Consider the following 22,258-nt stretch of genomic DNA (forward strand, 5'->3'; position numbering starts at 1 on the left):
GCCAGGTTTTCGTTGTAGGAAGGAGAACCTCATGGCTCGGGAAAAAATTTCATTTATCCTTTCTATCAGACAAGGAGAATGATGCTATTTCTTTCTTCCAGTCTGTCAAAAAGTTCATGGCTAAATTTAATGCTTAATTACAGGATTATGGGTTTTATAACAGTTATCCTTTTCTCCCAAGTTTTTAATAATTATTATTGCTGAATTATTTATTTTAACTGGCCTTTTGAATAGTTGTTTTATAGTCTGCTCTTAGCATGGATTTATATGTCTTATAACAATTTTGGTTGGATAGAGGAATTCAGAAAAATCTCTATCAGAGCAATTCAAATATAACTTTTTTGATATCCCAATACAAATTCCTGTTGTAAATCAATGACTGGTTAATTAAATATCTATAAATGGTTGTACAAATATAAATGAAAGTTATGGTTATAAGTTTAATAACATTGGAATTTGTGGTGGTGGATTGCCACAAAGAAATTTATATTATGCATGTAGACATCCAATGGTCTCCTATACTCTTTTACATAATCTGTCATCTTTATAATATATATTATATAATATATAATCTGCCATATAGTCACGAGTCATTTAAATGAAGATTGAAGAAAAATGATAAAATGAGCAACTTTAGTAATGTGATTGAGCACGTGTTTTATCCTTACGGAAACTAGAGTTTATCTTCAATGACTAAATTGTAGGAAGTAAAATCTTAAATTGATAATGTAGATAATGTATTTAATTAATTCTGTACAGTTCATTACTTGGTTCCTTTCAACTTTGTTTTGCTTATACATAACTAGTTTTGCCATTAGTTTAGAAATTATAAGTGTCCAGAATTTTTTTTTTTTTTTTTGTCTTTTTGCCATTTCTTGGGCTGCTCCCATGGCATATGGAGGTTCCCAGGCTAGGGGTCGAATCGCAGCTGTAGCCACTGGCCTACACCACAGCTCACAGCAACGCTGGATCCTTAACCCGCTGAGCAAGGCCAGGGATCGAACCCACAACTTCATGGTTCCTAGTCGGATTCGTTAACCACTGAGCCACAACAGGAACTCCAAAGTGTCCAGAATTCTTATGGCAGATGGTCCTGAGTCCTTTTCATGAATGCCTGATCTCAGCAAATGACTCAACAAATGATCTCAACAAATGACTGATAGTAATAGGATGAATATTACTTTCCCGTCACTTAAAACACTTCGTTTGCAGGTTCTACCAAGGTATCAGCCTTTTGTGTACTTTTGGTATCAGTTAAGTCTTCTGTTTGGCGAAGTTATACCACTTGACCTGGTGAGGGCATTTAGAAGGATCAAATAAACTTTAGTCAGATTGTAGCTTTGTAACTGCCTGGCTAGTCAGATCATGGATATCAACTTAGGTTGTCTGTGAGATTGCAGATATGACAGCCATCTCTCTCAAACCATCAGAAATTAACAAACTGCTACTAAATTACCAGTGCACCCATTTTGATGATGCCTTAGTTTATTTCAAGAGTAGAATTAAAGGAACAATGCCAGATAATTATATATGTAAAACTGAGAAAATCAGTGAAGCATATAAGACACTTGATTAAGGATTTATGCCACCTTTGCAAAACAAATATCCCTTGGCCTTTTTGGGTAAAGTTTTCTAAAGGCTGGAGCAATTGGTAATTTGGAGGTCCCTCCTACGATCATTGTTCTGAATTTCATTTCAAAGCTAGTGTTCAAATATACAGCATCTTTCTCCCATCCAAAAAATTCCTGTAACAATATTTAATTTTGAAATTGTTAGTGATAATATAAATTATACTTAAGTGGTACAATAGTATCTTACAAATTAGTGTTGTCAGACTTAGCACATAAAAATACAGCATGCTCAATTACATTTGAATTTCAGATAAACAACATATATATCTTTTGTATAAGTTTGGAACACGCTTTTACTCAAAAAATTTTATTATCTGAAATTCAAATTTGATTTCTATTTATTTTTTGAATACTGTGCTTTAAATGCTAACATTAAAATCTTACATAAAAATTCTTGGTTCAAGCTTTCCTAAACTTTACTGTTTATTATTTCTCTTTTTACTTGTGCCATCTCTGAGTAATTTCTTAAGAATACTAGTCCAGTTGTATAACTAACTTTTGTATGATTTATTTGATGGTGAATAGTAGGACATTATTTATGTTAATATTTATCAGCTTAAATATTTTTAGATTTATTTGTACTCTGTTGATAGATAGTTTGAAAATTTTACCTTGAAAATGTAAAGTATAGAGGATAATTTCACTTGATCTGCTTTCAGTTTCCTTGTTTCTCTTGGGTGTTTCTAGAAGAGGCTGTTTTTAACCAAACAAATAAATCATGAAAGTGGCCAAAGTAGATAATAGGTTGGAGGAAACAACACAGCCTTCTAATTTTTTAAGGAGGAAATTGTATCTGTAAAGGTTAATTGGCTGCTAATATATTCCATTCCTACTTCTCACCTGGATACTGGCTTTGAAATTTCTTTATTCTTTAAATGTAAAATATTTTTCATACTGAGTTTCTAATGCACTAGGAGAGAAGTCATTCTGATCAAAAGATGAGTATGTCAGTGTGTTCCTTTGTTCATTGACACATCTGGAAGCATGTTTAAGATGTAGACAACTCTATAATTGGCTTGGCTTTTCTGCAAGATTTTTAATCTGCACTGAAGTGGTGGTAGCCTCTTAAGATTAAAATAAGTTCATTTAGCTAAGTCTTTTTAGCTGTTCAGTCTTTTACCTTGGTTTCTTTTTCAAAAACTCCATAAATTTTATTATTTGTACTTAACTAAGATGAATGACTTTCCTAGTTTTAGGAAATTTTTATTTGATATTTCAACTTTCCCTTATTCTATTTGTGTAATTACACCACTGAAACAAATATATTTTGAGTACTTAAGAACTGGCCTTGATTATAATTGTTTCAAATAGTCTTAAAATAATTTGAGTACTAGAAAAATAATACTGTTTATGCATTTATATATATTATTAAATTTTCAAAGTTCTTTCAGATAAATTATAACATGAAGTTATCATTGGAACTCTTTGAAGTTGGAGTTTTTTGCCTAGCTGATAAATGAGAAGACAAATCAACTTTAGATAGATTAATTTGTTTGCTGCCACAGGCTAAGAATTGGGCCCAAGAATAGGATTCAGTTTTTAACTTGTCATGCAGTGCATTTGTATTATGTCATGCTTCCTTTGCTTGGTACAACTTTTGTGTGTAATACTTTGAAAAACATAAAGGTCTTCATTTAAGAGTCTCAAGAAGAAAGATTTTGTTTTCTAAAGAAATTCACATTATGAAAATTAAAATAAATAATTTATAAAAGTGTGTCTGAGGAATGAAGCATGGTCCCCAAAATTCCGTCTCCCTCTCCTGCCTTTTAAAAATTTTGGACAAGTGAGATGCAGTATTTAACTCAGCTAGAACTAGGACTGTTTCATATTACTTGAGAATCTTTTGGATTGTGGCTTTCATAAATTAACACTTTAATAATTATGCATGCTTTAATTAGAGACAAGTTATATCTGAGTCAGTGAACAGTTCAAATTTAAAAAGCTCTTTGAAATATGACTTAATTAAATACAATTACTAAAACTAGGGTAATGAAGTATAGGCTACCATGAGTTTTTTTGTTTGTTTCCAAAGCAATTATTATTACAGATGAATGGAATGCTTCTAAAATGTCAGAAATTATTCCATTGATTTCCTTTGCATTTGCCTTCCTTTCTACGTACAGTTTGCAAGATAATTTTCGCAGAGAGGTAGTTCGCATTTAAACTGTCATCTATCCCCTAGAAAGAAAACACTGATTTCTACTCCAGTTAAATACAAATGAATGGCATTCCATTTTATTAATGAAAGGTGGCAGAGGTTGATCTAGAGCAGTTCGTTTCTGCCATAATGGAGAGTGCCGCACTGTGTGTGGGAAGAGGAAAGGGGTTGAGTTAAATTGGTTTGAGGATGTTTCTATCTCAACACATCCATCCTCAGAAACACAGCTACTACTTTTCAGAGAAGAATGAATGCACTTTGACTTGACCTTTCAAGACATAAAGAAAAATAATGATGTAGAAATTTTTCTTAAACTTTTACACAGAAACATGTCAGAGACACTTCCAGTAGGGGAAAAAAAAGTACAAGCAGCTTTGCCTTTGTTTTTCAGAATTGAAAGACGTCTCTTTGAGTTCTGTTGGGTATTCACAAAAGAAGCAGACCTATCAAAGATTCACTGAGAAAAATAGGCAACAGCTAGTAGGTGTTAGGTGATCTAAGGGAAAACAGTTAATTAGTGGAAACATCAAAATGTGTAGGTAAGAAGGATTCTAGAGGCCATTGTTGTCAAATGACTCATTGTTTCACAGACAAGAATCAAAGCCTGAGGAAGTCATCCTGCTAACTAGTTGGTGCTTAAAGTCACTTGTTGAGTTAGCCAGGTGCTCAGTAAATATTTCTAAAATGCTCACTCTGTGACTAAGGTAGATGTTGGCTTCTTGCCCACACCTGCTCAGTGCACATACACAGTCATGTAATTTCCCACTCTTAGCACCTGCAGATCTTTGATTGAGGGCTTTCTATGGTGGCAGAAATTTGCAGAATTGAACACCTTCAACCAATGAAGACTTGTGTGGGTGAATACTACCCTAGTCTTGTCACTCTTTGGATGTAACAATGTTGAGCCATATTCTAGTTTCCCAGGGGTTCCTGGAGGAACCTGTTTGCCCATCTGCATTTTAGCACACCTCGTGTTGAATTTCTTCACCTCCACATCTCATTTCTCTACTCTCCTATTGGTATTTCCTGGGTCACCTCCCCAGTAAATCCTACTCTCAGGGTCTACTTCTGGGGAACCAAACCTAAGGCAGTGTTAGAAACCTCTCCTTAAAGACCTCATCTTAAGAGGACAGAAACCATTAAGCAAGTCATACAACAACCTGGTGGGGAGGTTCAGTAGTTTCACAACTTTGTTCAGTGGTCATTGGCACATAACTGAGATGGGCGTCAGGCCACAGATTGAGTTCTAAGATGCTGGAGACTGTATTTCACCTCAAGGGGCTCAGACATGTCAACTGAATACGATGTGTAAAAGTAAGGCATGAGGAAGGGGTTTAAGCTGATTTTTGGATCAGGCTTTCTCTCATTAATTCCATGCAACAAAGCAGTAAGGTAGCTACTGTTCTCCCTGATTTATGGAGGAGGAAAATATCAGAATGTACTGCAAAAGGTATTAGCAGAGATACTTAACTTTGACTTGAAGTGGGAAAGCTGAGGAAGTTTTCCACAATAAAGAAGAAAGCTTCCTGCATGTATTTTAGGTGTGCAAAAAATTTATTCCAGAGCCTCAAATAGGAAGGGTGGCACATTCCATTCTGCTCTAGAGTTTCTCCCAAATACATCCTCTATCGTGTTTTCTACCTAGAAGAGGAGCCAGCTCATATATATTTCACTCTTAGCTCTCTCCTTTAGCTTTTCTTTGCTCAACCAAAAAACTGAGGAATTCTCAACAATCCTTTTTCTAAGGGGAAGGGACATCCTTTCTTCCATATCCTGAGTTCCTTCTAACTATGCCTCATTGTTTAGACTTCCTGATTTTGTCTTTCTATATAAAGTTATCCATTTTTGAAGTTTATAAATCTCCCAGTTTAACAAACTGCCTGGCTTTTAAGAATATTGCCTCATAGATAACTTAAACCAAATACAGTATCCAGGCTAAATAGTGATATATTTTTATTAGCCAAAATTTTCACCATATGGAAGTAGTGGGGAGTTGGGATGGTGTGAGAGAGTGGTAAGAAATCCAATCAGCAATGTAATACTGTAATACAAGTTTAGACTTTTATCAATTTATTATTTTCAAGAAGATATCTCCTATTTTATACCCAAGGAATTTTGTAAAGTTTAAATGATATAATAAATGGAATTTCTATCCCATAATGGACACATAATAAATAATCTCTTCTTCTCCTCTTTCTGCCTTATCCTACATAGCCCCTCAAATCAATGGAAGGTAAAGTAAATAGATTTAGTGATTACCAAATTAATGCTCTTCCAATGTCTTATTTTATCCAAATTATTTTATACTCAATAATTCATTGGTCATAGTGTAAGTCTGTATATTTTGCTTTAGTATGATAATTTTCTGAAGTTGATAATGATTAATTTGGAAAGGCAGTGCCAATATTACCTTTGGAAAAATTAACACAACTCTGTTGCTAGGACATCATACATTGTTATGGTCAAGTGCTATTAACTTTGATCAAGAGTCAAGGAAATCGATGATTTGTATAAATCAGTACGAAGAAGCATATAAAATGTAGTATTTTGGTGGATTAATTTTTAATGTTTTGGTGGATTTTTAGTTGATTTTACTCCAAACTTCAGTGGAATCACAGAGTAAAGGATATTAAAGCAAGGTCCTCAGCATTATAAGTGTGTTTTTGTCCAGTTCTGGACTGAGTTTCCTGGGAGACTTGGTGGAAAAAAAAAATAACATGTTTATCTTCTTATATCCCACTTTGGCTTTTACTCTAAAGTGTAAATAATAAATTTATCAATATCTTTTGGAACACTAAAAAAAAGCTTCCAGAAGATTCTTATTAAAGTTTATCAGATGAAGAAATAAATTGCTGTAGCTATTAATGTTTAATAGGAATTGATTTCCTCTGAAGTTCACGAACATGAAACTTTGAAATTATAGTCCACTTGGAATTCTTTCTTGATTTCTTATGAGTGAAAGTGTGTGTTTTAACTTACTTGAAGCTTTTTAAAAACTATATGCTTTTTCTCTACTCTAATGCATTTTGTGTGTGTGTGTGCGTGCATGTGTGTGCTCTTGGCATGCATGTATATATATGTGTGTTATTTTTACTGTAGACTTTCAAATAGTTTCTTATAAATTTGAGTCATTTATATATTTATCCATTCAATGGTAGTTCATTCATTTGAGATACTAGTATTGAATATAGACATAAAAGAAAAGTGTCTCCACTCAAAATAATTTTATTTTATTGCCTTTTTAAAAATTACTCTTTTTATAGAAGTAATGAACATTTCATTTGGTGATTATTACAAATATTTCTTTGATCTATGATGACACTTCCAATTGTTTCACCATCCTCATAATATGTATAACTTGGAGCTGGAGTATTTGAAGTATATTTGTAATTAGGGCATTGAACACAGTAAGGACAACGTGGTTTATTTTCTTTTGCTTCTTAGATGGCTCTGCTTATTGACTAGTTAAATGTTGAGCCAGGTATTAAGTAATTCTTTAGTTTACAAGCACCAAAATGGCAACAGTAAAAACAAAAACTGTATGACCAGTATATAGTGGCAATTACCTGATGAATAATTATAAAATGGTATTTGATGAAATTAATAGAAGCTTTTTTTAAAAGGTCAAAATAAATTTCCAGTCTTTTCTTCTTCCAGTAAGCTAAAGAAATGAGTATTCAATTAAATTCACTTTTTCAAACAAATGAGAAGGCAGAATTAAAAGAACAAATAAGACAAATGAATGTGTATCAGAGATTACTAGACATTCTCTTTATTATTAGGTGAATGTTGAATATATAAGGAATTCACTGTCTCCAAGAAGTAGATCATCAATACATGGGAGGAGTAAGTACTTGATAGGGATAAGAACACTTCTGTGAATCTGCTTTTGAATCTGTAGAATCAAGATTGATAATATCTTACTGGTTTAGTTTTAATAATCGGGTTCTCAAAAAAGCATATGTATTTAGGTTTGTAGCATAGGGCTTGGCATATTTTCAAAACTCAATATGTATTTATTTCTCTGAGAGCTCAGAGAAGGAATAGATTACCTTTTTATTTTCCATTATAATCACTGATCATTGAATGATACCTTAGCAGTAGTATAATACTTTCATATTCTTTGATAGAAACTGTGATATTCCAGCATATAACCAAAATTTATATAGTCATTTGATGTATTATGCAACCAATTTCTAAAGGCTAGTGAGCTGTAAAGTAATTGATAGAAATGGTAATTACCTGTTGATATATTACTCATAAAGTCAAAACTTGAAGATATTTTTGACCTTTAGTATATTAGAGAAGCTTAGAAAAATATTAAAATGGTTTTTCTTTATACATGAACTAAGAACAGTTTCCCAAAGATCTTAAGAGTTTCTGAATTTAAAGAAAAAATTGCCAAAGCAAATCCACATTTACTATAGTTGTAAAACATAGAACCTTAGGCTTATTCTATGTGAGGACTACTTGTGTAATTTTCACCAACAAGATTCCACAGATTGGATGTTAGGATGTACAATCAAATTTTGAATTTAGTATAGTGTTTTTCCTAGGCAGGAGTGGATGGGAATTACTGCATAAGGGAGATGTGTGTTGGAAAGTGCTTAAAATCACAGTGAAGTCTGGAGCATAGCAACGCATTTAATGGACAGGTTGCAAATAGAACCAACATTTAATTACCATTTGTACTAGACTTTCTTATAAATGATCACATTTAATTTATCAGATTAAAAATAGCAATAGCAGCTAGTAATACCATTTCTTCTCCACTCTGCTATCTGGACTCTTTGAAGAAAGGATTTTACACGAATTAAACAGACTCACAGGATACTAACTGATCTAAGAAAATAAACATATTTTCCTATAATTCATATGTAAATATCAGACAAAGCTAAAACATAAACTCTATGGATATTCCTGATTTTTCTTTTTCAATATATAAAATGATAGTTGATAACATATAGGGGGCACATAAGGCACTGTGCTCATCACGTTACATCAATTATCTTCTTTGCTGTCTCTTGTCTCATAATAATGAATGTAGATTTACTACACGCCTTCAGTCCAATAATCTAACAGTGATCTCTTAATGGACCTGTGCCCATCTTTATTTTCCCTTTTTATGTTCATAAATAACATTTTCATGCATTCCAAATCCTAAACAGATATAATGACCAAAAAAAAAAAAAAATTACCTTTCTCAAGAACCAGTGTCTTTACTGCTTCAGCTCTTTTAGCTGTCTTTGGAAACATTCACTTAAATCCATACTCCCACCCGAACACAAAGATGGGTGTACTACACAACCCTCCGCTGCCCCACACACTTTGCTAAGTTGTTTTATTCATACACTGTTACTGTTACTGGTTACCTCATCTCATATACCATTGTTGACTTGGGCATAAGCCATAGCAATGTGCGTATGATTACCAGGCCAAATTTTTACAAAGATGTATTAATCAAAAAATTCGAATTTCAGATGATTCGAGCTAAACAGTGTGGATATTGGTTGGTAAGAATCATTAACACAATGTCACTTATAATAAAGAGTATCCTTAGTGTTCATTCTATTGACTTTATGTTTGGAAATAACAAATGACAAAATGACAGTAAGGATTAGAATTTTTTTTAAGTGTCTTCAGCAGACAATAGAGTTGCCCAAAATTTGTCAGGCTGTATGGAACATATACAGAGTCAAGTGGATAACCAAGAAAAAAGAATTAGTAAATTGTACGGGAAGTTAATATATATTGGAGTTCTGAATGTGTCATAAATTTCAGATGTTGGCTATAAAATCCTAATTTTCATTTGTAATGATTAAATCTTATCCTTGGCAACATCTTTGTCCCATGTTGAAGCTTAGTACTTATGCTTCAGTTTTTCATATAAACTATTCATCAGAGGCTGTGCTTGATAGGAAGTGACATGCAAGGGACTGTCACTCACAATATACATTTCTAAGATGGAATGGTCTATTTTGTCCAGATTTAATTTTTGACTCTCAGTAGAAACTGGAAAACTAAGGTCATTTTTCTCTCAACTTGATAGTGGATGTTTTAAATTTCAGTAAATAGCAGTATTATATTAGCCTGAACCATTTGGGTAAATTTGTTTCAAGGAGATAATAAATAACTAAACTACTTGGTTATAAGTCAGAAATGAAACAATTTGTTCTTGTCATCTGGTGGTGCTTAAGTTATGAAAAATAGTCCTCTAAAGGTTTAACTAATCTGTGAATCTAGTTTGAGGCTGTCGTTGGCTTTTTTCCTATCATACTGCACATAATGCACTGAAATCCACTGAAAACCTCTATATTTGGGTGTGAAATACCTTTCGAGATGATGTTGTTTAGTAATTTGCATGAAAATGTTTAGCCAGAAGGATGCTAGGGAAACAAGATGACTCAATTCTGTCATTTATGCCATAGTTTTATTAGTTTATATACCACAGTTTTAAGTCTTAAATGATACTGATATAACTGATGTGTACTTTCTAGAAAAGAGACTGAGGGAATTTTGAGTTTGAGGAAGAAACACACACACACACACACACACACACACACACACACACTCACTCTGTCTTGTAAATACACATGCTTGAATTGATCAACAGAGGAGGAGTGTCTCAAATAACTAAAATTCTTAACTCTCACCTATTTTGAAACCTGAGGAAGTTTTGGTTTCTATGGTCATACCATCCAAGGATAATAAGAAATATTCTTCAGCTGGAGCAGATTGGAGCAGCTGTACCAGCTGCCTCCACGTCTTGTTACATGAGAATCAGGAGAACCACCACTTGCCTCTTAGGGCATGGTGTAGATAGTCCTTACCTTTGTTTTTCCAACACTTAACACCACGTGAGGTCGCCAGAGTGTTGTTAAATAGTGGGGTGTGACTCCCTCTGTTGGTCGTGAGACCCCAGAATCTCCCTGTATCAAGTGTAGGTGGAATGGAGGGTAGAATAAAGGGAGAAGAAATTTAGCTTACAATCTTGCCTCTTCTCCTCTAATTCTGGTCCCTCAGGCCATTTCTCTGTTCTTATACAATTTCCTCCCCTAATAATCTTTTAGTGCAGAGTTCATTTTTACCAATATTCATTCCTATAAAAATATCAGTACCTAAAAAAACTGGGCTGATTGAATGTAAATTGTCCTTTATTCCTGAGAACTGTCCTTTAACTCAATGCACTTAGATTGTTTCTGAATATATTTCAGTGATTCAGTGATTTGAGTGATTTGACTTCAGACTGATTTAGTTTATCAAAGCTGTACACATATGAATATATACTTTATATTACAGAGCTAATATGTATTTTTATAAAGCAGAGGAGATAGCTATAAATGAATATGATGGGAAAGAGAATTATGACCCCCCCAAGTTACGACTTTTCTCAAGCTTACATTTAAAATTATTTCTGAACCAGATGAATCTGAAACTATATAAACAAAAGCCACAGTAAAGGAAATCACTTTTCCATAAGAAAGTATAATGAACTGAGACCAAAAAATATTTCTATATAATTACATAAATTAAATGTCCTATGAATGTTTGCCATTTGTTTTAGTGTCATACTGCCATATAGGTGGACTGCACTGACATATTAAATGCATAGTTAGAGTTGCCCCAATTCTGATGCCCTACAGAGCTTTATTTTTACTGAATTTCATCAATTTGGCTCTTCAGGTAGATAAAATAAGGTAATAATGAAATGTGTGTGTGCTGTCAGTGCAAAGTTTGAGGTTTGAGAAAGAAAAGTGTATTTATGAAATAAGAGGTTAAAAAAAGCTTTTGAGTTACAAGTAATTTCATATCTACTGTACAAGAAGAAATTTTAAGACAGTGCATATAATTAGTTGTGCATTCCACCAAGGCCTGTGTTCTCTTACTGAGGCATGACCACCTGTCTAAGCACATGTGTTTGATTAAGTGCCTCCTAGTTATGTTGTTTTTCTGTTTAAAAAAGACATACCTTTGTTTTCTTTTGCATTTATATTTTGACCATGTAAGAAGGACATTATGAAAAGAAAGTGTTTCTTTTTTTTTTTTTTTTTGTCTGTTGTTGTTGCTATTTCTTGGGCCGCTCCCGTGGCATATGGAGGTTCCCAGGCTAGGGGTTGAATCGGAGCTGTAGCCACCGGCCTACGCCAGAGCCACAGCAACGCGGGATCCAAGCCGCGTCTGCGACCTACACCACAGCTCACGGCAACGCCGGATCGTTAACCCACTGAGCAAGGGCAGGGACCGAACCCGCAACCTCATGGTTCCTAGTCGGATTCGTTAACCACTGCGCCACCACGGGAACTCCAAGAAAGTGTTTCTTAAAACTAGAAATATAAAATACCTAGTTATGAGAAGTACCAATTTTGGTGAGTAGTATTATTTTGTGACTGGAATATTTTCACTTTGCTTTAAAAAAAAAGGCTAGGTTTTGGAATTCTATGTATTCCAAAGTCCAGGAAATTTTGCGTAAAGGCATAAAAATTAAATAAAATTAGCATTACTCATTTTCAGAAACAGTTTTAGAAGCACTATAGAGCTGCCAAAAGAAGAGGAGAATGAGGGTTTTAGATACAATATAATACAGTAAGGATAAATGTTTGGAAATTCTCAAACTTAAATTTCTTCCATTTTAAATTATATTTTAACTTCAAGCACAGTTTATCTTAACAGAATCACAATACTTAAAACTAGCATTTCTTTTTTTAATTTTCATTTTTTATTTTCTAGGGCTGTAGCCGCAGCATATGAAGGTTCCCAGACTAGGTGTTCCCACAGCCACAGCAAGGCAGGATCCAAGGCGAGTCTGCAACCTACACCACAGCTCACGGCAGCACCAGGTCCTTAACCCACTGAGTGAGGCCAGGGATTGAATCCGCCATCTTGTGGTTCCTAGTCAGGTCTGTTTCCACTGCGCCAGGTTGGGAACTCCAAAACTAGCATTTCTTTATCATCCTTTACCCTCTTTTGACACTCTATAAATATACTTCATCTTAGATTTAATAAATAAATTTTCTTTATTTGTTAATCTGACTATGTGTCACACACGATCAGTTTAGTCCATTAGCTCTAGCACTGTGGGCCAAGTGTGATCCTAGACAAATGGGGTATTTTATATAATTATTTGATGTGTTATTTTACCAAGAGAATGGGGTAGGTAGGTTTAACTTACTTTGTGTCTCTCTTGGCACAGCAGCATAGACAAATAGGTACTGAATGAATGTTGAAATGCTGAAGTACTTGAAATTTAATGCAATTTTACCTTGTTTTCCACACATTTCCATTTTGTAAGTATAAGCAATCCGCTGGCAGATATAATATCTAAAATGAAAGTTATCTTATTCAGTGCTTTAACTTTGGATGGAATCCACATTCTGAATTAAACATTGTGTCCTAGGTATAAATTACAGGGTTCTATGAGGGATCAATAAACTAGTAATTGGATTTGAGTTTCAGGGGATTTGAGAAGATTCTCTTGCTTTGTTTATGTAATAAGTTCTGATTTTGTATTTTAACTCTTACAAAACTAATGCTATAAGAAATGTTTTAGGAATTAGAACTTTTATGTATGTGAAAATTCTCTAGCTACTTAGTTCTTTTTAAAAAATCAATCAAATGATAATTTTAAAAGTTTTAAGGAGTCAAAATGAAATAAACTGAAACTCCTGGGTTTGATTCAGTATTACAAATCATATTTATCTATATAGTTTTTAGTTTTAGTTATTTGGTCTTCAGAGAGACATATTTTACTGATCTTCATTATCATGATATGTTTCTCAAATCAAAAAAGGGAGGCAGAATCTGTGACAAAAAAAAATGGAAACAAAATAAGATCTCTTTTTCTCTTGGAGACTTGTAATGTACATTCATACACTGAGGCTGAGTGAATTCCTGCCGAAACACAATTTAACTTTATTGTTTATTATAAAATCATGACCATAGAATACTTTTGTTTGTGTAACATTGATTATATTTTCAAGAACTAGTTATCTTCTTTGGAACATAATTTAGTCTATTTTTCCCAAGTAATTTTTTAAAAAAAATTTGTTTCCTTTTAATAAAATTTTAGAGTGTCCATGTCTATAAGTGTTTGAGACACAGAAAAATGCACTTTTATGTAGTGCTTAAGTTCCTACTAAAGACTTACAGAAGATGGATAGTATGTATCTTGTATCCCTCCCTCAGGAGGGGAGGAAAGAAAAAAGAAATCATTGTATGTGTATTATTTTTATATTGCCTAGAACCAGATTCATAAACAGAATAGGAATTTAAAATTCCTTGATAATTGTTTAATCCATTCTTTCCATTTTTCCCTTTGTAACACAATTTAGGTCTAGAATTTAATTTATGTCATCCTTCAGCAACATTGCTGCCTAGCAGAAATGTCCACATTCATTTACACTTGAAAAGTCAACACTCATTTGCTGCTTTGGTATAATGAGAAAACATTAGTTTGTTGAGTTGTCTTATATTTTTTGCTATCTAAATTCACAGATACTGTTAATTCCTTATCTTAATCGCACGAAGAAATGCCTGTCAGTATTGCGCAGATATACCTCTCTTCAAGAATAGTTTCAGGAAGTTCCATTTTTTAATAATGATTTTTATTTTTTCCTTTATAGCTGATTTAGTGTTCTGTCAGTTTTCTGCTCAGCGAGGTGACCCAGTCACACGTTTTGGCACAGTGGGTTAAGATCTGGTATTTCCACATCTGTGGCATAGGTTGCAACTATGGCATAAGTTCAATCCCTGGCCCAGGAAATTCCACATGCCACAATAAATGAATAAGTAAATTAATTAATTAAAAGCAGATTTAAACAAAAAGAATAATTTCAACACTCTATATAAAAATTTTTAAAAGTGACTTGTTTCACCAAAGTCTTAACAACCCACTTACACACTTTTCTTGAATTATCCTATTTGTCATTTCTTGTTTTAAGGGTGTGTGTGTGTATAACTTATTTGAATTAAATTTAAAAATTTTTTTCTTGACAAATTTTATCAGACCTATACTGAGATATTTTTCCTCAATGCAAGATGTACTTTTCTAATATGACTGACATAATGTTTTAATATGTTGCTAGAAAATATTGCCTAATCTTTATGGATCTTTGTGGGATATATTTTAAAAGGAATACTATGAGAGGTTTATTATTTAAAATATGAATAAAATATATTCACTGTTTGATCCAGTATGTTTTCATGCTTTTACTCAAATCAGTAAAGTGTTCTTCTTTTCTTTTTTTATAGAGCAATGAAGTTGTCTACTACAATGCAAAGGATGATCTCGATGTAAGTATTTTAAGTTTTACATTAATTCCAGGGTAAACTTAGTAGTTATGCTAGGGTGATTGGTGTTAAAGACCAGCTGACCTAGTAGGTTTAATTGGATTCATGCTCCAGTCCAGCCTTAAAATTGTAGTCAAGGGCATTAAAACTTACTTAAATTCACACTGTTCTTTGTCATTTAATACATGCTACAGTTGACTTGGTGATCCGTACATTTGATTTTAATTCTGCATATTCTTGAAAGCCTGCTAACATTGTCAGGTTTGCTGGAGTTGGACTATTTCATGTAAATTTTTTGCAAAATTGTGAAGAACAATAAGATAATACATTTTACATTTCACTAAAACTTTATATTGGGGAAGTTCAGAGTGCTTTAGTTAGCTTAATACTATTGCTGTGTGAAGCCATAGGTATTAAATAAGAATGAACCATGTTTTATGATTAGGATATTGGTTTGGCTTTTAGAGAGAGACTTAAAGTGCTAAGACATGACAAAAGGTTATTCCTCTCTGATGTCATGTTCTGTGCACAAGGCCTAATATAGCATCTCTTCATCATCAAGGCCCAGGATCCTTATCGCATGGTTTTTGCTCTCCTCACTATAACTGTTCCATGTTGTGGCCCAACATGGGTTCTCCAGTATCTACAATGATTTTTGCATCTGTACTTCAGGAAGGAGGCAGATGTTACTAAAGGACATAACCTTTGCCTTTAAGGGCATGTTCTGAAAATTGTGCACGTCACTTCTACCTGTCCCCATTGTCCACAATTTAGTGACTGGTCTTGCCTAGTTACAAGAAGATATGGAGTATAATTTTCTTTTCCCCTGGATAGGCATGTATCCAAATGAAATATAGGATTCCATTACAAAAGAGAGAAGAGGGAGATTTACTATTATAGAATGAAAGTTAAGAAATGTAAGTAAATGTTGCACTTTGATACTCACTTTAGGATTTTAGTGGTTACACCTTTTTTTTTTTTTTTTAAGATTGTTGCTTATCAGATAAAGCTGGACTTACATAGATGATAAAATTTATTCACCTTACCAAAAGTTTTGCAGTGTATGGTTGGGTTTAATTGGTTACTATATTCCACCTTTATCTATGTAGTGCTTAGTATTTTATATATCAAATGGTCATATAATCATAATGACATCCTGTTTTAATTTGAATTGGGTCACAGTCACTGTTCTCTGTTGTACTTTCCTGTATACCAGCATGGTTGTATGTTTTTATTGCTCAAATTCCACAAGGGCATATCCATTATTAAAAAACTGGTGATTAGAGATTATACAATGTAGATAGCATCTCACACATTAATATTTAATGTCTTAACTAAGTGGAATACTAAATATTGAGACAGTGTTGTCAATTAATAAATTCGTCTTCATCTGTTTGAATGAAGATATAAATATTATATTATCTGAGAGTCAAATAAATTTTCTATTTTCTACAAATGTTATATGTTTAGCTTATGAGTAGAGTTTGAAACAGTGGGCTGAAATTTCCCCTGCAAGGGTGAAGCTGTATAAATAGGAAGGCCAGATTTAACTACAGGTATATTTTGGTTCTGACACAAAACCAAAGTGGGTTTAATTGCCTTTGGATGTGATACATTCTCCAGCTTGTCATAAATTCCACTACTCCTTATTGTCTTATTCCATCTACGTCATATATCTACCCACAATTAAAATAAAATGAAATAAAATACAATTATTCCTTAAGGTAGTACAGGATAGAATCCTCAGCACATCAACATTTAAGGGAAGGTGAGGGCAGGAGGACATATACAATAGGAGCAAATGGGAATGAAGAAGAGGTAGCTTTCATAATAACAGTAAATGGTACGAAGAAGTTCCTAACTTTAGTTTATTTTGGATTAAACTTGGAATCTCCTGATTCCTATTATTCTGGTCCATCACCAAGCTAACATTTGAATATAAAGAATGATGTGTTCAAGTATAATCTATTGATTTTGTTCATTGTAATGATGATACATGGCCTGATTTAAAGGTAAAACAAGCACTTAAAGGTGATCAATTATTTCTTTGGAGTGTAACTTTCTATCAGCTGCATCTGAATTAGTCACTTTGTGGGGAGCTGTCAGGTTGTAAGCTTTTGAAGGACTTTGATTTAAAAATTCCTCTAGAGGATTTTATAGTATCTATTTTATTCTACTTAGATGAATGCTGTTTATATTCACCTTTTGGATATAAAAATAAATACTTAGTGACAGCCAGATTTACCTAAAACTGTAACTAAAATCAATAGTAAAATTAATGTCTCTTTGGATTGTATAATATGATTTTAAAATTATGACTGTGTTCATTTAAATGTATTTTCACCTTACAACTTAAAAATCCAAGTATAATTGGGCTAAATTGTTTGGTAAGCCATAATTCTCATGAAAGATAGAAGATGTATAGCTGTGCTAGAAATTTAACTTGATCATTCCCTTGTGCTAGTTAACGTTAACGTATTTTCTTCTCTAATTACCTAGTTATGGTATCATACAATTTTTCCAATCAAATGCTAAGTATTCTTTAGAAAATAATTCACATACTACCTCCTCTTGAAGCCTGCCTTGTTTTTCCTGAGTGGAAAAGGGTATTTCCTTCCTCTTGAGTTCTCTAAATAATTTGTTAAACAATTCTGGTTTTAATGGTATAATATCTTATTCTATAGTATTTTGGGGGAGATTATTATTTATCTTTAGTTGTTATCTATTGTATTTTTATAAAGGGATGATTTTTTTCTATTTAATTTTCATCATCTGGAGATAAAAATCTTACTCTGTTTCTCTTTAATGATTTTGAGTAATTGTTGAGATAATGCTTGTTAAATTGAGTAGGTGTTTGTGTGTTTCAGTACTCCTATTACTTACACAGCATTTGTGAAGAGGTATTCACTTTTTAAAGGGGTGCTCTATTTACAAAGTAAACAGGAAACTCTTTGCAAGCATGGTGGAAATGAAAATGTTGGTTTTGTTTCAAGATTGGCTGGAATGAAAATTAAGAGAGGAATGACAGAACTAGCTTTAACTATGGACTGTGTTTGAATTAATTTTTAATATAGACATTCATTTCCTTTGTTCATGTAACAGGGCAGGCTGCAGAGGATGGGAATGGCAGTGGCCACTGTTTCCTCATCTTTTTCCATGTGCCTCTTCCTCTCATTAGTCCTCAGTTCAGTCATGAGGACAGGAGTAAAGTCGGACAGACAGTGTAGTTTCCCCTATGTCCAAAACTGATCCAAATTGGGATTAAGTAGCAGTATTAGAATATTTATTGGTTATTATCATAAATAATAGAAGGATCAGGATTTTGGCTTCCAAGCATCATGAGATCTGATAAGGTAATTTTGTATGAAGCATGAAATCAAGCTTATTATATCAGTCCATCAAACTAAAGTTTTGTCTCGTTCTGCATTTAATTTGAATAAGTTAAGTTGTTGAATTTCATTTCTCCTTTTTTTTTTTGGTCTTTTGTCTTTTTAGGGCCACACCCACAGCATATGGAGGTTCCGAGGCTAGGGGTCTAATCGGAGCTGTTGCTGCCAGCCTATGCCAGAGCTCATGGCAACACCAGATCCTTAACCTGCTGAGCAAGGCCAGGGATTGAACCTGCAACCTCATAGTTCCTAGTCTGATTCGTTTCCGCTGCGCCAAGACAGGAACTCCTTGAATTTCATTTCTAGAGAGACTACAGCATTAACATGGTATAATGTTTCAATGTAAGATTTTTTTGAAAAAAAAAAAATTTTATATGTTCAAAAAAAGGAACGATAAAATGAGTCTCCATAGTTGTTTTATCTGTCATTTGCTTAAATATTTTAAGATAGAGATATAATATTTCACTCCTGGATATACACATACATGTGTAATCACTGTATACATTGTTATACAGAGTTGGTAGGAGAGTGTGATAATGAAAAGCTTATACTCTGGAGTTCACAGACTGGATATCAATCCCAGTTCTGACATTTTCTAGCTGGGTAATATGGGCAGAGTCATGTAGCCTCTCTGTTTTTCACTCTTTTGGTCTGTAAAATAAAGGTAATAGTGATACCTACTTCATACCGTTACTGTGAAAAATAAATTAGCTAACATATATGTGGCATTTACAATATTCCCTGTTTCATCGTAGACAACCCAGAAATATCAGTGAGAATAATTAAAAAATAATTATTATTATTAATATAATACATTTCAGATAGATTTGAAGTGATTTTTCAGCTCCAAATGGAGCACATTTTTATATATAATGTGTGGATAATATATAATGTGTGGATATATTAACAATAATTAAAGGGCACAAGTTTGAGCCCTTTCATTTTATTGTTATGAACATTCATACATTTGTGTGAAAAACTTCAGAAAATGAAAAACAATAAGAATCAGAATAGAATCGTCAGAAAACATTTAGAAATAAATGTGAGCGCAATGCAGAGATTTGTCTTTAAATCTCTCTAAGTTTTATAATTGGATTTAAAAAGATAATTTAGTCAAAGTAAAATAGAAGAAAATTTAATAATGCAACAATTATGCATAAAATTCCACATACAAGTTCTCTTTAGTTTTGAAATTTATTTAGGGTCTTTTTTAGGTTTTTAGAGACATTTGTCCCAATAAATTCTTGAGTTTCCTAAAGATTTAGTGAGGCATATTCCCCAGAAAGCTTGAGTTGTGTCAGCAAGCCGCACTATTTTCTTAATTCCCAAAGCAAGCAAAGAGAAGGCAGATCATTACAAACCCTTGTTAATCTAATTCCAAGATCTATGTTTCAGACTGAAATCCAAAGAAATAAATTCAACCCAGAATTCCCATGTCGATAAATTGAGTTGATTTATTTGCTACATTTTATTTTATTGATCATGTTAAAAATTTTACCTGTCTGGAACATTTGGCTAGTCTGCTGAATTCTCTTGCATATTTATGTTGCTATTTATTTTCTTAGCAGTCTTGTCTACATTAAAATTAATTCCAACATAAATCTAAATGTCTTCTTAAAAGCCCAATCATTCATGATTTTATTTTATTTTATAGAAATACATCAGTCTGCTTTCTAGAATGAACTAATAGGGCTATGGATCAAACTGTGATGAAATCTATTTTAATTACTAAAGAAAGAATTGAAGTCTGTTTCTTTTCCTTTTTTAAAATTATCTAATAGTATGCAACCTTTGTTTCAGGTTCTGCTAATGACTATTGTTGAATCCTCAATTATGGGATGGCATAGAGATAGAATATGAATTGCTTCTTTATGGTAACTGCTTTAATCAGAGTTGCCTTCTTTGTGTGTGTATCTAAAATAAATGGTTTAAATATTTTCAATGCTAAATGTTTGGATTGGACTATAATAATAATAAACATATGTGCTTATTCTATACTCATAAGTAAATGCTTATTGGTAATGTTATCACTTAAAGTTCACATTCTTCTGTTGTGGCACATACTATTATTTTAATGATTTTCAGAAAAGACAAATGAAATTTAGTGAGCTTTAGTGACTTGCGACTTGTCCAGTTTTAGGCACATGATAGTTGCCAGTGCAGGGAATTGAATTCAGTACAGTTCATGTGATGCACAGCAGGAGCCATGTGCTGTGCTGCCCTGCCAATGCCATGGGCACCAGGAGAGGGCCCTGGGATGGAGCTGTTATAAATCAAGATTTAAGATTTAAAATTTTGACGTTGGGAGTTCCAGTTGAAGCTCAGAGGAAACAAATCTGACTAGTATCCATGAGGACACAGGTTCGATCCCTGGCCTCGCTCAGTGGGTTAAGGATTCAGCATTGCAGTGAGCTGTGGTGTAGGTCACAGACGTGGCTCGGATCCCACATTGCTGTGGCTATGGTATAGGCTGGCGGTTTCTACTCTGGGAACCTCTATATGCTGTTGGTGTGGCCCTAAAAAGACATATATATGTATGTATATATATTTGAAGATGGTTTTGATTTACAGTTTTAATTTATTATAACTATCCATCATTCTGTTCACATTTAATTTTGATGTATGGATCTTGCATTTATCCAACCAGCTACATCATTGACAGTTTTTTAGTTCACAGTGACTTGCAGTAGATAAAGTAAAGTTTCTATAGTCAAAAAGATCCTTAGACTTCAAAATGTAAGTCTTCACTTATCTGATCCATTATTCCTGGTGATAGTTACCATGGGTAACTTAAAATTAATGCATGCACCTCTGTATGAAATATAGCCATACTAGGATTCATTGGGGAGAAAAATTCTTTTCAGTTTCTTCTAGGTATAGCACCTTATATTCTTTGGACCTTCTTCCAAAATTTTTGAGTTTATTTTGATAGTTTTTTTAATGCTTTGTGCACTTGGGAGTGTGCTTCTTTTGCAAGGATATTTAAAATATTGGTTCTCAGATGCTTTGAAGTAGTGGCATGCATAATTCTCTTTTAGATTCCATATCCAGTTCTTTTCTTTCCAGAAGTAGTATACAGTATATTTATTCAGAGATCGCTGAATATTTATTAAGTTTGGGAAATTCGGTAGCATTATGTGGGCATTGTGAACTCACTCTATATACAACATAGAATAAACAGAGATATGAGGACTGGTTGGTTTTGAATGGTTATCTCCAACTTTCTTTTTCTTTTTTTTTGCTTGCGCACATGCTTATCAGTTTGAAAAATGCTCCTCCCGATATATTTACTTACAAATTCTTTATATGTACTACTGAAGTAATATGCTGAGAAATCTCCAAAGAGACTTCTGAATTTTTAAGATAAAGGAAAATTTTACAAAGTAGTGGTTTTAAGTGGCATGTGATGTTCAAAATCACCAGAAAAAAAAGTGTAAAGTTTTTTCTAGATACTTAGTTACTAAATGTCTGTAGTTATGATGACTTATATATTACCACTGGAAACATCCCAACAGACCATATGCACACAGGGCATTGTCCTCAAGATAGTATATATAAATCAATAAATCCATATTTATAATAGCATTCTTAATAATATTAACTTATTTGCCTAACTTGTTAGGTGAACTAATTGAATCACTTTTCTGTCTGGTAATGAAGTTGAAGAAGAGCTAGTGTTGGGAGTAGAAGCCTCATCTCTGTCATTTTCTTTTTGTTCAATACAACTTCCAGTACTAGGATTTCAACTTCAATCGTTAGTAATTTCATAAGTCTTTTAAAGCTATGGCACATCT

General features: G+C 33.2%; 1 protein-coding gene across 32 annotated transcripts in view; it reads left to right on the plus strand.

Moving 5' to 3' along the window:
• The window catches only part of CACNA2D1 (calcium voltage-gated channel auxiliary subunit alpha2delta 1), a 484,107-nt gene that overhangs the window by 258,274 nt on the left and 203,575 nt on the right, over nucleotides 1–22,258 (plus strand). For all 32 annotated transcript variants that reach the window (XM_013979783.3, XM_013979785.3, XM_005667683.4 and 29 more), the window contains 1 exon segment: nucleotides 15,037–15,078. In XM_013979783.3, the coding sequence (XP_013835237.1) occupies nucleotides 15,037–15,078 (42 nt within the window).

Source organism: Sus scrofa, chromosome 9 (assembly GCF_054392235.1).
Source record: "Sus scrofa isolate SSC_HxYL_T2T_F1_AM1 chromosome 9, Sscrofa_HxYL_maternal_Yorkshire_Landrace_v2.0, whole genome shotgun sequence".
NCBI lineage: Eukaryota > Metazoa > Chordata > Mammalia > Artiodactyla > Suidae > Sus > Sus scrofa.